The 13634-nt window shown below is 40.4% G+C and overlaps 1 protein-coding gene across 2 annotated transcripts in view; it reads left to right on the forward strand.

Moving 5' to 3' along the window:
• NBAS (NBAS subunit of NRZ tethering complex) overlaps window positions 1-13634 on the forward strand; it is a 178468-nt gene that overhangs the window by 87001 nt on the left and 77833 nt on the right. For both annotated transcript variants that reach the window (XM_081905888.1, XM_081905889.1), the window contains exons 30-32: window positions 3339-3568; window positions 5370-5482; window positions 9730-9843. In XM_081905888.1, coding sequence (XP_081762014.1) covers window positions 3339-3568; window positions 5370-5482; window positions 9730-9843 — 457 coding nt within the window. The remainder of the gene's footprint in view (window positions 1-3338; window positions 3569-5369; window positions 5483-9729; window positions 9844-13634) is intronic.

Genomic DNA, 13634 nt, shown 5'->3' on the forward strand with positions numbered 1-13634 from the left:
TCACATCTAGATAAGAATCAAACTCAAGTTACCAACTTTACTCCTTTAAAGAAAAGGAACCACATTACCTTCTGATAAACTGCAGCCAAACTAATGACCAGTTCTTGTGTAGAGAGTAGAGGCCATATCAGAAGGGTGGGCGAGGGGGAAACAGGTATCTTCTGTTGTAATTTTTAAATGTTCGCCAAAAACTTATTTATGGTGCCAGGGCTATGCAGGCAATTAAGTAGAAATATTTCTGTAATTATTAACTGGTGATTTCAAACAACAACGATGGCTTATATTCAGCATAATTCTAAGGTACCATCATCTCAGGGATTTTCCTTGCACAAAGGACACTTCTCCCCTCTCCTACCGCCACGTGCACACTAAATTTGTTCTGGGGATCCTCTCAACCCTCCAGGCCAGATTCAGAGATGACTTAGGGTGTGCACAGATGACTGATGGAGGGGGAAAACCCTATTGGGCTAGTGGGAATCCCTGTGAGGGCATCTTGTGAAGTTAGTTGAATACAACCCAAAGTATATAACTGTTGTAAATTGCTTTGGTGGTTTGTTTGTTTTTTAAATGACATTATTAATGACATTAAAGGACGTTGTTTATAAGATTTATATGCTGGCCTTATTCAGGAAAAACACAAAGACTGAAAATATACCGCTCAAATTACCCAATGCAAACCAACACAACCTATTCAGTTGTCCCCTGTGATTAGGCAGCTATGCATGTAAAATCCTTAGAAGGCAGGGGAATTTCCTTGCATAAGGCAGTATGGGGAAAATATTCAATTATTGTAAAAATATAATAAGAGTGGGTGCCAGGAAGAAGGGTGTTATGCAACTGGGGTGCTATTGTCAAGAAGGAAAGTCATAGATCCTCTAACCACACTCAGGGATGCTGTTGTTGGGAGGGAGGGAATATGTCACATTAATCAAATGTTCCCAGCCAGATTGGTCAGGGAAGACAAAGATGACCTACTCTGGCCCCTGTCCCTAGCCAACTCCAAGATATAGGATTGCCAGTGGGGCTGGAAACAATGGCAAAGCTCTTGCTTGTCCTATTGCTCACTGAAGATAAGGAGCGGGGGGAAGCAAATTCCTAGAGTTTGTTCTGTTATACTTTTTTTAAAAAAACACTCAGAATTCCATGCATTCAAACAGAGCTGTTATGAACTATGGCAGAATTACAGAAGACATGAGATGTATAGATGGGAAGCTTGACTTTCTTAATACACAGAAACTCTTGACATAAAATTGCTAACTAAACATTGGGAAGACAAATGGCTCGCCGCTTCACTGTTATGTTTATTAAATGGTTCACTGAGCTGAAAGTTCATTTTTAATAACGTCACTCAGGGTGCATATAGAACTTTGATAGATGTTTTCCTGTTTGCATTTAAAGTGAAATGCAAAGTTCGGTTTCTGCAGAAAATAATCTGCATTCGAGGCAACCTAGTTATTAAGATTCGTGAATTACAATGAAGCTCTGTGTGTTTGAATATGTGCAGTTTACTTGAAAGTGCACTTTTCTGTTTCGTAGTGTAGTACTTGAGTGAGCCTTCATGTTGCATAATTTACCTTCAAAAATTTGACATCTTTTAAACATTTCAAATTGTTGTCAGTCTTCTTTTGTTATAGCATGTAGACTTTATTGCTTATGGCTGCTAATTTCTATGACTCCTGAGAGATTTTGAGAGCAAATCAGTACACTTCTGAAGAAATTGCAAAAAGAAAATGGCATCTGGGATTTAAATCTAACTTTGAAATGTGCTTCTTTAAAAAAAAAAGCATAGCAGTACGTACATACATCATGTCAGGGAAAATGTGATATAATTATAGCTCTTACTTCAAGATACTAGATTTGACTGGAGCGATGAATAGACTTTAATATTAGCAACCTATCAGAGTAGCTTGGCAATGCATTAGTATAGGGGTAGGGAATTTGATGCCTTCCAGATGTTGAGCTGCAGCATCTGTCATCCCTAAAATTGACCATGTTGGCTGGGGCTGATGGAATTTGGAGGCCATCAACATCTGGGGGATGGTGATGAGTCCCCCTTTCTTGCATTCGTGATGCTTCTAAAGGATGAAGATTTTGACTTATTGGGTGGTATTGCTTTTTGGCTTGTCCAAAACTGATAGATAAGTTTCATGAAGGATACTTCTGTTCAGATGCTTGTGTGGTCTTTTAAACTGTGTGTACATTCACTGCACAAAGTGTGTTCTCCCTAACAGAGAGCACGTGTTGCGGTTGGGGAAACAAACCACCCTCCCATGACTAGGCAGATTTGGTAAGGAACCCAAGCCTTTAAGTGGTTAACTTGGGTTGCTGGGGAGTTTTGATTGGAGGAGGGGTCAGAGTCTTTAAATACAGGGGCCAGACATTGGACATCCTCTTGGCTGTTTTGCATCGGATCACCCGCCCTCCCTCCCTTTAATAGGGTGGTTTTTTCTTGATCGCTTGACCTTGCTATGCCTGTCATGGGGTCGTCCGCCTTGGTGCAGGGGCCTGGTAGGAATTTTGCCATTTGGCTGATTGGCTGGTGCCATTTGGTTTTTGCCTACTGCGTAGCAAATCGTCACAACTTGTAAGGTTGGCAGTTAGGCATTTGTTAAATTGGTGCTTGGAGTGGTAAGTGCCTACCCCTCCAAATGATGCGGAAAGGGAATTCCGTTAAAGGAATCCAGGGGCTTGCCATTCTTTTTGTCCTTGTCCCTGGCATCGGACTTGGGCCGTGCAAGCCCCACAGGAACATGAGGGTGAGAAGTGAGGGAATGTTGCCCAGCTTCATTTTCTCACCCAATACTTGTTTCCCACGCTGGCTTCCGCTGGTGTCCGGAAGGGCCAGCTCTGTCTTTGAGGGCAAGGACAGATAGTCATAACCAATGCCTAAGCAACCACTCACAATTTTTGTATTTGAATAAAGTTGTGGCCAAAATTATGCCAAAAACCTTAAACAAAAAATTGATGTGTGAAGTGTGAATTTTTTGGGGGTGGTATTGTGGGACTCAACACGCAACCCCATTTGCCCCATCATCCTGAATAATCCCCAGCATAAAGAGTGGCTCCCCAGATAAGTCTCAGAGTTTCCTGCAGAGATCCCACTGCCAACTCTCTAGTGCTGCCTTGGTAGTCAAATGAAAGGAAAGGGTTTCTTGAGGGCAGCAAATTAGATTGCATTTCCATTTCAGCACATGGTTTGTCGAAATCTAATTGATATTGGTCTAGATTTAGATGAATGCTGTTCCAGATATCCTCCCCTCCCCAAGCAGATAGCCATACTCAGGTATTTGTCAAATAAAAAATTTGCTTGTATGACATTTGCTCTTGTCATTCTAAAGATCTTTACAGAAAGTCTTCTGTGTTCAAGTCGACTGGAGAACATCCATTTAGCTGGACAAATGATGCACTGCAGTGTTTGGTCAATAGATCCCCCTGTCAGTGTTGCTTCTAAAGGAAAACCACAGTACAGAGTTTGCTATGAGAAAAGCATTGAATTGGTTTTGGCTGCTAGCAGAGAATACTTCAATTCTTCAACCAGTCTAACTGATACATGCATGGATCTGGCCAGGTATGTTTTATCCACACACACCCCGCCAAAAAAAATATCTTTTAGCCTTTGGTATTTGCTTAGAAAGGCAGATCTTTTGTGATTTTGTACTCTTTTGCATACTTGAGTGCTTTCCTCTGATGCGCAAGCATTTCTAAGGCAACTTGTTCTTACTAATTAGTCCCTGGTGCAATTAGAATGAGGTAATACGTCTTTTGCCTAGATTATGCTTGGCTCATCATGAAATGCAGGCACCAGCACCAATCTGAAAATACTAGCTAATGGTTTTGGAAGTGGAAATTATTATTCTACGTATGTAACCATTACAGCTATGAAAAGCCAAGATGTTTCCTGTAAGGCCCATATAAGTTCAAGGGATGAAAATGAATACAGTCATACCTTGGTTTTCGAACAGCTTAGTGCTCAAACGTTTTGGCTCCTGAATGCCTCAAACCCAAAAGTGACTGTTCCAGTTTGTGAACTATTTTTGGAAGCTGAACGTCCGATGGGGCTTCTGCGGCTTCTGATTGGCTGCAGGAGCTCCCTGCAGGCAATCAGAAGCCACACTTTGGTTTCCGAACGTTTTGGAAGTCGAATGGACTTCCGGAACGGATTCCGTAACTACTTCCAAGGTATGAGTATTTGTTTTGTTGAAGGAGGCAGCGGGGACCTTTGGCTTGTGTGCCAGATTTTGTCTGCCAGGCCTCCTCGTTTTACTCAACAGACTTTCCCCTCAAAATCATACCCACCTTTGAGGTGTGCAGTTGGCATGTGGGTGCATGAAAGCACAATTGAACAGCTGATGGGCAGCGTATTGAATCCTGTTTGGAGTGTCTGTGCAAACCTTTCTTGGCTAAAAGTCCCCCCCTTTTGTTTTAGCAGAGGTTTCAATTGTACCTCCTGGAGCAAGATGTGCCTTCACTGTTCATCATAGATTCTATGAGAAAGCTGCTATAATTGAAATAACTGTTATTCACTGTTGATATTTTTTGTTGTTAGGTGGACGGTTACCACATTAGCTGAGATGAAAGCTCTCCTTCATTCTCTATCATTAACAATTTTCTAGTGATGCTTTCATTTAAGTGAAAATCATTTCAGCATGGTTTCTTCTCATTGATAAGATTGGCACACAATTACAAGGCGTATTTAAAAATCAAATCAAATCTGGGAGTAGAAAATTTAAGGATTAATTTTTAACATTTTAAAAGTTAGCACATCCCCACATCAACCCCAGAAAGATAATCTAAAGCACCTAAAAAATTTTAATGGAATAATTTAGGTGTTGCAGTTCAACTGTTAATAGCAGCCTTCACTTTCTTAATATTAGTATGTTTCTTGCCTTTATAGCAGAAGAGTTACATTTGCGGAACTGTGCTGTCATGCAATTCCACTAGAGTTTCACTTGGAGGGGGGGAAATTTATGAACCTACACCAAATGAATTTTATTTTTCCTCCTACTTCATTCATGTACAAAGTGATTGTACAAAGCTTCTTTCTTTTGGCATGTAAACTCTTAGTAAAGTGCTTAGCTTTGGCCATTGATAAATTGATATTATTTACAATTAAAAAAATGCATCTGCAAAGAAATACAGGGTTATATTATATCAAGTGGCAAATTTTTAAGCCTTTATAAGAGACCCACCACTTTGGACCCATTGTAATGCCTCACCAGTGCATGCTCTTGAGTTTTCTGTGCATAGCAACAAACCATAGTTTAGTGTTGCATGTTTATCACACTGGCCTCATATAATGAAGATGCTTCTTTTTGACTAATTAGGAAAGCTGATTGAAATCCTTAAACATTTATTTTTTTTCTTCCAAGATCCTGCTTACAGCTTATTACAGACTGCCCACCTGTTGTCCAAGAGGAGTTGGATCTTATCCGTGCTCTAAGCTACCTTGAAGAATTTGGTGTGAAAATCTTGCCATTACAAGGTAGGGTGTGATAGGGTTTGTTGAAATGTCTTGAATGCTAGTTATATAGTTTCAAATCTTCACATTTATATGTACCATATACACAGTTCTATTTTTCTAGAAAAAGAGGTGCCGGAACTCACCATGAACACCTCTTTTGTTCTCTTAAAATGACAATGGCACCTACCTGAGAGGTGCCGGAACTGAGTTCCGGAAAGTTCTGGCTTATAAAAAGCTCTACATATACATCATCTTGTATCATCAATTCTCCTTACAGCATTTTTTTAATAAATTGCTTGCATCAGGTATAATCCAGTTCAAGAGAAACCTTTTAAAGTCTCATTGGATTTTACTAAAGCGTTATGCACCAATTTTTCCTGTTTAAATCATTTTGGTTGGCTTGCACCCACAATTACTTCCCTTTTAAATACACACATGCACACTTAATATATAGTTTCTTGACTCATCCCCTGCTTGTGCTGCTGTTGTGCTGTTATGATTAACATAATCTCTTTACTAGTAATCTCTGCAACAGTGCTTTGAAACGCTTGGTCATTCTGGCAATAGCCCGGTTGGGAGGTTTATTGATCTTCATCCTGAGTCTAGGCCTAGGGAGTGGACAAATGGGCCTTTCTATTTTATTATTTTGTGAAAGCACATGTGCCAAGAAGATTAACTCAAAATAGTTATCATAACCCATAAGACGCCCATTGCACATCACAGCTTTGCAGTAACAATTTAGTTATGTTTGAAAGGAGGCTTTTACTGCTGTTTGAAGGTGCCTCCAGAACTTGGGCTTTTATTGATCTCTTTTATTCCCATGCTTTAGTGCCCAATAAAACTCTATTTTTATTTTATAAATCATAACAGCCTTATGACAACTGACATATTTTACAGGAGCTATCCTGCATTCAACTCCTGTGACCTTCCTGTCTTCACTGTTGTGTTAATGGATTTGTACTGCTAGAAACTGGATGAATAGTCCACACATTATTTTATTTTATTTTTTAAAAAACAACACAGTTATGTATTACATAAAGCTTTTGTGGTATTTTACGTCTACCCTTTAAAAGTTCAAACCATGTTCAGAATATGCAAGTAAAGGACTAGAATCGAGTGCTGAATTTTGTGTCTGGTGTTTCTTAAAAGTTTTATCTTATTTGGTTTTGAATGTGCACCTATTTGTTTCAGTCAAGTCAACCTGTTTTTAGATATTTAATTCTGCCCGCTGGAAGCAAACATTTTAAACGGGCTTGAATAAGAAATAGTACACAACGGTTGGTCTCCAGCTAAGTTTTACACAAAGTAGACCCATTGAAGTTAATGAACATGACTAAGTTATGTGCATTAATTTCAGTGGGGCTACTCTAAGTAAACCTTAGTAAATAATTAAAACTAGGTAAAACCACCCAGTGAGTTAATATGCTCAATTTGACAGCTATTATGTGTACAGTGGTACCTCAGGTTACATACGCTTCAGGTTACAGCCTCCGCTAACCCAGAAATAGTGCTTCAGGTTAAGAACTTTGCTTCAGGATGAGAACAGAAATCGTGCTCCAGCGGCGCAGCGGCAGCAGGAGGCCCCATTAGCTAAAGTGGTGCTTCAGGTTAAGAACAGTTTCAGGTTAAGAACGGACCTCAGGAACGAATTAAGCACTTAACCCGAGGTACCACTGTAATAGCTTTACCCCTGATCTGATTCCCTTCAGCAAGACACTTTAGTAAAAGCCTTCATGGATCAGGTCTTTCATTTGAAACCTGGATTCTCCCTGAGGCACCTGTTCCTCGCACAGTTCTGATTAATCCTTCACAGAAAAGCCTTAACCCTAATCAAATATATAGAAGATGACGCACTGCAAGTTTGTGCTATTTCCAAACCTTTGGTACTGGGTTATTTCGGCAGAACACAGCAACCCTGTCTCTCATACAGTTTCTTGAGCACTGAGGGCAGCCAAGGACAGTGTGGAATTGAATTATGCATTCAAATAAAAAGTGTATGGATTATTATTTAAATCTTTTAATTGATTTATATTATTCTTTCTAATTGTTTCTAATCTGCATTTTTAGAAAACCGTTTTACTTAATTGATCACATGAGATGTTGTGAGCCACTTTGGGCACCATTTTGTGGGAAAGCGGCATACAAGTGATGTTGATGGCTTATTAGTTTCTTGTTTGGCTCTCATTGCTGGGGTTTTACCTCGGCCGAAAAGCTTCAGTATTTCTGTGTGTTTGCCATTCAGTGGCATGAGGTACAGTTAAATCATGAGGTTAGCAGGGACAAAGCTCATAAGCAGGACTGAGAAATTATTTCTCTGAAAGACAATACCAGCAAATCTTCAATTAATGGGCATGTGGTAATTCTGTGACGTATATATATAAAATAAGATCCCAAAACTGTGAACTTTCAAACTAACTCAAGCCTCTTCCATTAGCCAAATTACATTTTGGATGTTGTCCATGGATTACAGACAACTGCTATCCTAAATGCTTGCTTGTGGATGTATCAGGGTTGGTTCCACTTTGCCATTTTCAAGCTTAGATTTTCCTGCTTCATAGTTCACTCCCTGCAACTTGCCATTTTGCCTTTGCCACACCATGCCAGTCAACTGTGAATACTTCAGTGCTGGTACTGCTTTTTGCGATCTATTTCCCCCCCCCCCTTGAGAGATTAAAGTGCACTGTCAAGTTACTTGGTGATCCTTCTGTCACCTGAAAACGACTAATGCTGCAATTTATTTCAGAAAAAGTACCTTTTATGTCATGAATGTGCACACAAACACATGGCTATATAATGGCGGCTGAAGTGGGTCCCGCAAAGGGGACAGGGTCTGATTCTCAAATAATTGCATCCATTATGTTTTGGACACTTTAAAGACTACCACGCAGAAGTTAAAGTAGGCTAAAAAGCTGCCTGCAGGTTCCTAATGCTTTAAGCTAAAACTTTCTTAACTTGGAAAGCCACTTTTAAGCATGAGTTGTTCTTCATAGAGTGCACAAAATAATTTGTGCTTCTTCTTGCATTTGAATTTGCAGTCATCTGAACTAAGGGGAGGTAAAGGAACCAGCTTTTCCTTCCCAGAAGCAGAGGCCTCTTTCTCAGTGGGGTGGTAGACCTGTGTCTGGGCTGTACCACCCCAGAGTGGAGGCATGCACAGGTTTGAATGTTCTCCATCTTGTTAAATGACCAACCTTTGCACATCAGTGATGATGTCCTCTCTCTAAATGGAGATTCTCTGTTTGCTTTGTAACACACACACACACACACACACACACACCCTTAATGAAAACTAAATAAATGGAGATTTCCCCGCTAAAATATTTCCTGGGGCGTATCTGCAGAAAGATAGAAGATTCTTTTTATTTTATAATAGAAAGAATTTCCATTATAAAATAAAGTGTAACAAAGAAAAAAAGAAAAGAAAAAAGAATAAAAGTGAAAGAAACAGCATACAAAAAAGCAGTGTAATATACTCCCATACATTATTATATAAATATAAAAGGTAAAGGTAAAGGTACCCCTGCCCGTACGGGCCAGTCTTGACAGACTCTGGGGTTGTGCGCCCATCTCACTTAAGAGGCCAGGGGCCAGCGCTGTCCGGAGACACTTCCGGGTCACGTGGCCAGCGTGACATCGCTGCTCTGGCGAGCCAGAGCCGCACACGGAAACGCCGTTTACCTTCCCGCTGGTAAGCGGTCCCTATTTATCTACTTGCACCCGGAGGTGCTTTCGAACTGCTAGGTTGGCAGGCGCTGGGACCGAGCAGCGGGAGCGCACCCCACCGCAGGGATTCAAACCGCCGACCTTTCGATCGGCAAGTCCTAGGCGCTGAGGCTTTAACCCACAGCGCCACCTGCGTCCCTATTATATAAACATCATAAATATATATGATGTTATTATCCTAATACATAGGTTTTTTAAAAAAATGTTTTTATTAAAGGTGCTATTCATAGCCTACTACATTCTGTATAAACATTCCAAATGTTGTCATATTTATCCAAATAAAGCCTATGTCTGTAAGCTGTCCGTTCATGAGTTGCAAGTGTTTTCATATTGTCAGTCCATTGATTGAAGAAACATAAGCACTAGAGATATTGTTTAAAACTCCTGCCCCAGTGACTTTTAAACCCAGATATCGGCCCTTCCGTGAAGTTCGTAATATCTGTGTATGTAGCTTGCGTGTGCACTTAACTTTTTTCTGCCTTCATAAAAAAAATTGCACTGTCTTTTGTGACATTGCCACTTAATATAATGCATTTTCTTACCAGTGCGCCTGTGCTCTGATCGACTCAGCCTTATCAAGGAATGTCTCCTGCAGCTGCCAACAAGCTACAAGCAATCTGCCAAGCTCTTGGGACTTGCAAATTTGCTGAAGGTTGCAGGTAAAATAAAAGCCGTAATGAAATTTACCCATGTTTTATGTTGAAGGTGTCCAGCTTTATGGGGGATTTCTTCAAGGACTTTACTCAAAGATCCTGTCTTCAGTGAAGCTTCATATATTGCATCATTGCAACCTTCCTTTCTAGATAAATACAGATTGATTGATTTCAATTTAGATATAATTTGGGATTTCACACACAGCCCTTCTATCACAAGTAGAATACATACCAGCGAGAGTACAGTTGCCACCTAGTCAGATGTTAGAATTAAATCCCACTTTAACCCGTGTCAAATATGAAAAACAGATATCCTTTCTGTGCAAACAAAATGTATTCTATATCCTATAAAAAACATAGGTTTTACTTGCAGTCCTTCTTTGATCCTGTTGCATCGTATTAGTGAACTGATGCTATACTATGTAAAGTTTCTTTTTAAATATATGTATCATTGTTGTTAAATCTCAAAAAAATTCAAGACATTTATCATCATATACAGTTTTTCCCAAACATAATAGTATTTTTTATTATTTCTTCTTGAATTTCCACCCCTCCTTTCTTGATGTTTCTTTTTTAGCTGTTTTGCAATACATCTGTTTTTATTATGTGAACTTCACTCTCATTAGTTCTTTCAGTAATTCACTGCTTATATTTCAAATCCTGCCCACAACTTCACTGTGCAAAGGTTCTGATGCTGGATCAAATCAAATTACGTTTTTTGTTTTGTTTTGTTGGCTAGCAAAGGTAAATATTTGATCAAACTTTCACTTGGAGAAATTGGATGAAGCTGATTTGACTATATCTTCCGCTTCCCTGTTCTTTCACATCATCATATCAAATACAAATTGAAAAATGACATGGGTCAGATCCAGAGTTAAGTGTGTGTGCATTAGGGCTGGCAGAAGCAAGCAGACCCATACATTCCTTCCCATGGTGGCTTTCTAGTCCCCTAAAAATGTTCCCCTGAGGTTTGGGGCCACGTTTTGAAGTGGGTAGACTACAGCTTGTGAAGCTCAGGAGAGAAGGGGGACGGCTGCTGTGAAGATAAAGAGCAGGGAAATCAGCTTGGGCCAGCTTAACTCCAGAGCCAAGCCATTATTTTATGATGTAATAATGTTGTTGATACCCTGCTATCACCGTACACAGAGCCTTGCCAAGTCATTTAAACAAAACACAAGTTCCTGTACAGTGGAGCTCACACTGTGTTTGTTGTCTTGGACTAGTAAATGGCACAAATCTCTGCAGTGATTATAGTGGTACCTTGGGTTACAAACACCTTGGGTTACAAACGCCTTGGGTTACAAACACTTTGGGTTACAGACTCCGCTAACCTGGAAGTAGTGACTTGGGTTAAGAACTTTGTCCCAGGATGAGAACAGAAATTGTGTGCCGGTGGCGCAGTACCAGCGGGAGGCCCCATTAGCTAAAGTGGTACCTTAGGTTAAGAACAGTTTCAGGTTAAGAATGGACCTCCAGAATGAATTAAATATGTAACCAGAGGTAGCACTGTAAAGGTAAAGGACCCCTGGACGATTAAGTCCAGTCAAATGCGACTCTGGGGTTGTGGCGCTCATCTCACTTTCAGGCCGAGGGAACCGGCGTTTGTCCACAGACAGTTTTCCAGGTCATATGGCCAGCATGACTCCAGCTGCTTAAAACAGGTAACCCAGAGAATCCATGCGGTTGTTGGTGGTGGTAGTGTTCATATCAGACCGTTAGCCTTTAGCTGTCTTCCCTAACCTCCAGCTGTTCTGAACTGCAGCTTCAGCTATTTCTCATCATTGGCCATGCTGGTTGCGGCTTATGGGAGTTGTAGTCCAAAACATCTGGAGGGCACCAGGTCAAGGAAAACTGGCCTGTGTGATTGCCAATACACTTCAGCACATCTCCTTTGCCAATCGAGTCAAAGGGCAGTTTACTGAAGTGGGGAGCATCCTCTGCTTTTGCAGCCCTGGGAAATCAGGTCTCTAAATCCAGTGGTTGTCAGTGTGCCCCTGTGCTGCCTTGGTCATGTGAGTAAATTCAACACAGGGTGTTGATTGGGAGTAAGTCTCAGTGCTCAGTGTGGCTGGGTGGCATGCATCGTTTGAAGTCCATATTGCGATATCAGTTTCATAATTTTGAGCCTGGGATATATTGTCAGTCATGATGTCTTATCTGTGTGTGTGTGCAAAAATCACAATGCAGGAAAACTGTGAAGCCCACCAGTGCCTCTACATAGCTCCATCCATATTTCAGACATCGTGATATAGCACGATGTTTAGCTGGTGATATATCACAGTGTTGAAAACCAGATATTGCCCTGACCCTAGTGCTTAGGAGACACGCTTACAGTTTATTTCCTTTTCAAAAACCTAAGGGAAAATGTGACTTTAAGGTGGATTTAAGGATGCCGGGGGGTGGTTTAGTTTTTTTAAAATATCATTCGGAGTAAGCTTAAGCCATGGGTTCACTTGAATGAGTTGAATAATAATAATCCCAGTTGAATTCTGTATCTAAAAAAAAAAAGGGGGGGGGGAAATCACTTAGTGACTTTATTTTGGTTATAGTAGGCAGTGTTTTTGCCTTTAAACATATCCTCATGGAGTCATTGTTCATCAGTCCTGCTGGTTTCATAATATAAGTAGGAATAATCCCATTTTTTGTCATTAATGTTTATCACAGCAGCGTCTGAATATGTTCACTTTTGACATGAGTAAAAAATGCACCACAATGGGCCTCAGTTCTCAGATTCTTTGAATCCCTGTATTTCTTTGTTACACAAATTCATTTAGAAGACTGCATCTCCCTGAGGGGCAGCTATAACTCTGTGTAATTTCTTATCCAGCTATTTTGTATACCTTCCTACCTCCCACACAGGATACTTGAGAGTGTAATAGATCGTTAGTTTGAAGCACACTGCAAACTTTAGATAACTATCAAAGACTTTAATTAGGCTTCTTCTCTTTAAATTATGCTATGCTGGATATGTTCTTGCCCTTCACATTAAAGTCTACAGCAGCTTGCAAATACTCAGGGAAACCTAGGTGTTCCTTGCATTCTGTTCTTGGTGGCTTGTTAGAACATTTATTTTAATTATAGACTGCCTTCCTCCTGAAGTAATAATAGCGTTTTTATATAAAAGCAGCATAAATATATCCTCTTAAACCATCAAAGAGGAAAACATCTTGAACCCTCTTTTATTGCTGCTGGAGGTCTACTTTGAGGAAGGAACGTGCAGCCCTGCCCAGCTAGTTAGTCACAAAGCTACAGCAACCACTCCTTACACCTTTTCTCTCTCCCCTCTGGTTTACAATGGTGGGTGTGTGTGTGTGTGAGAGAGAGAGAGAGAGAGAGAGATAAACACACAAGATGGCTACTTGGCCAAGGGCCACCACTTGCTGGGTGGGTCTCTACCACCACCATTCCCCAGTCTTTCAGAGAGAGAGAGAGAAAAGTCTTAACAGTATTTCCAAAACACATTTATGATTTCTTTCTCTCTCTTTTTTGGAAATATTATCCCCTGCAGTTTAACAGCAAGGCAGCTTACAACATCCCCTGCCCCCAATGCACAATAAATTTGGGATAGTGAAATGTAATTAATTACAGATAGCTAAAAGAAATGAGAGAAACAGCAAAACAAACTGCAGCAGCAGGAGAACGATTGAAACAACTAGTTACTCAAAAAGCAGTGTTAGAAATTGGGATATGAAAGCCAGGAGCTAAATGGCACCTTAAACCTAGGTTGCGGGCGCAACAACAGAATGTCTAGACTCGCCTTTTTTACAACAAGAATACAAAGCCAAAAGCAAACTCCG

This window comes from Podarcis melisellensis (assembly GCF_964234715.1).
Source record: "Podarcis melisellensis genome assembly, chromosome: 3".
Lineage (NCBI taxonomy): Eukaryota > Metazoa > Chordata > Lepidosauria > Squamata > Lacertidae > Podarcis > Podarcis melisellensis.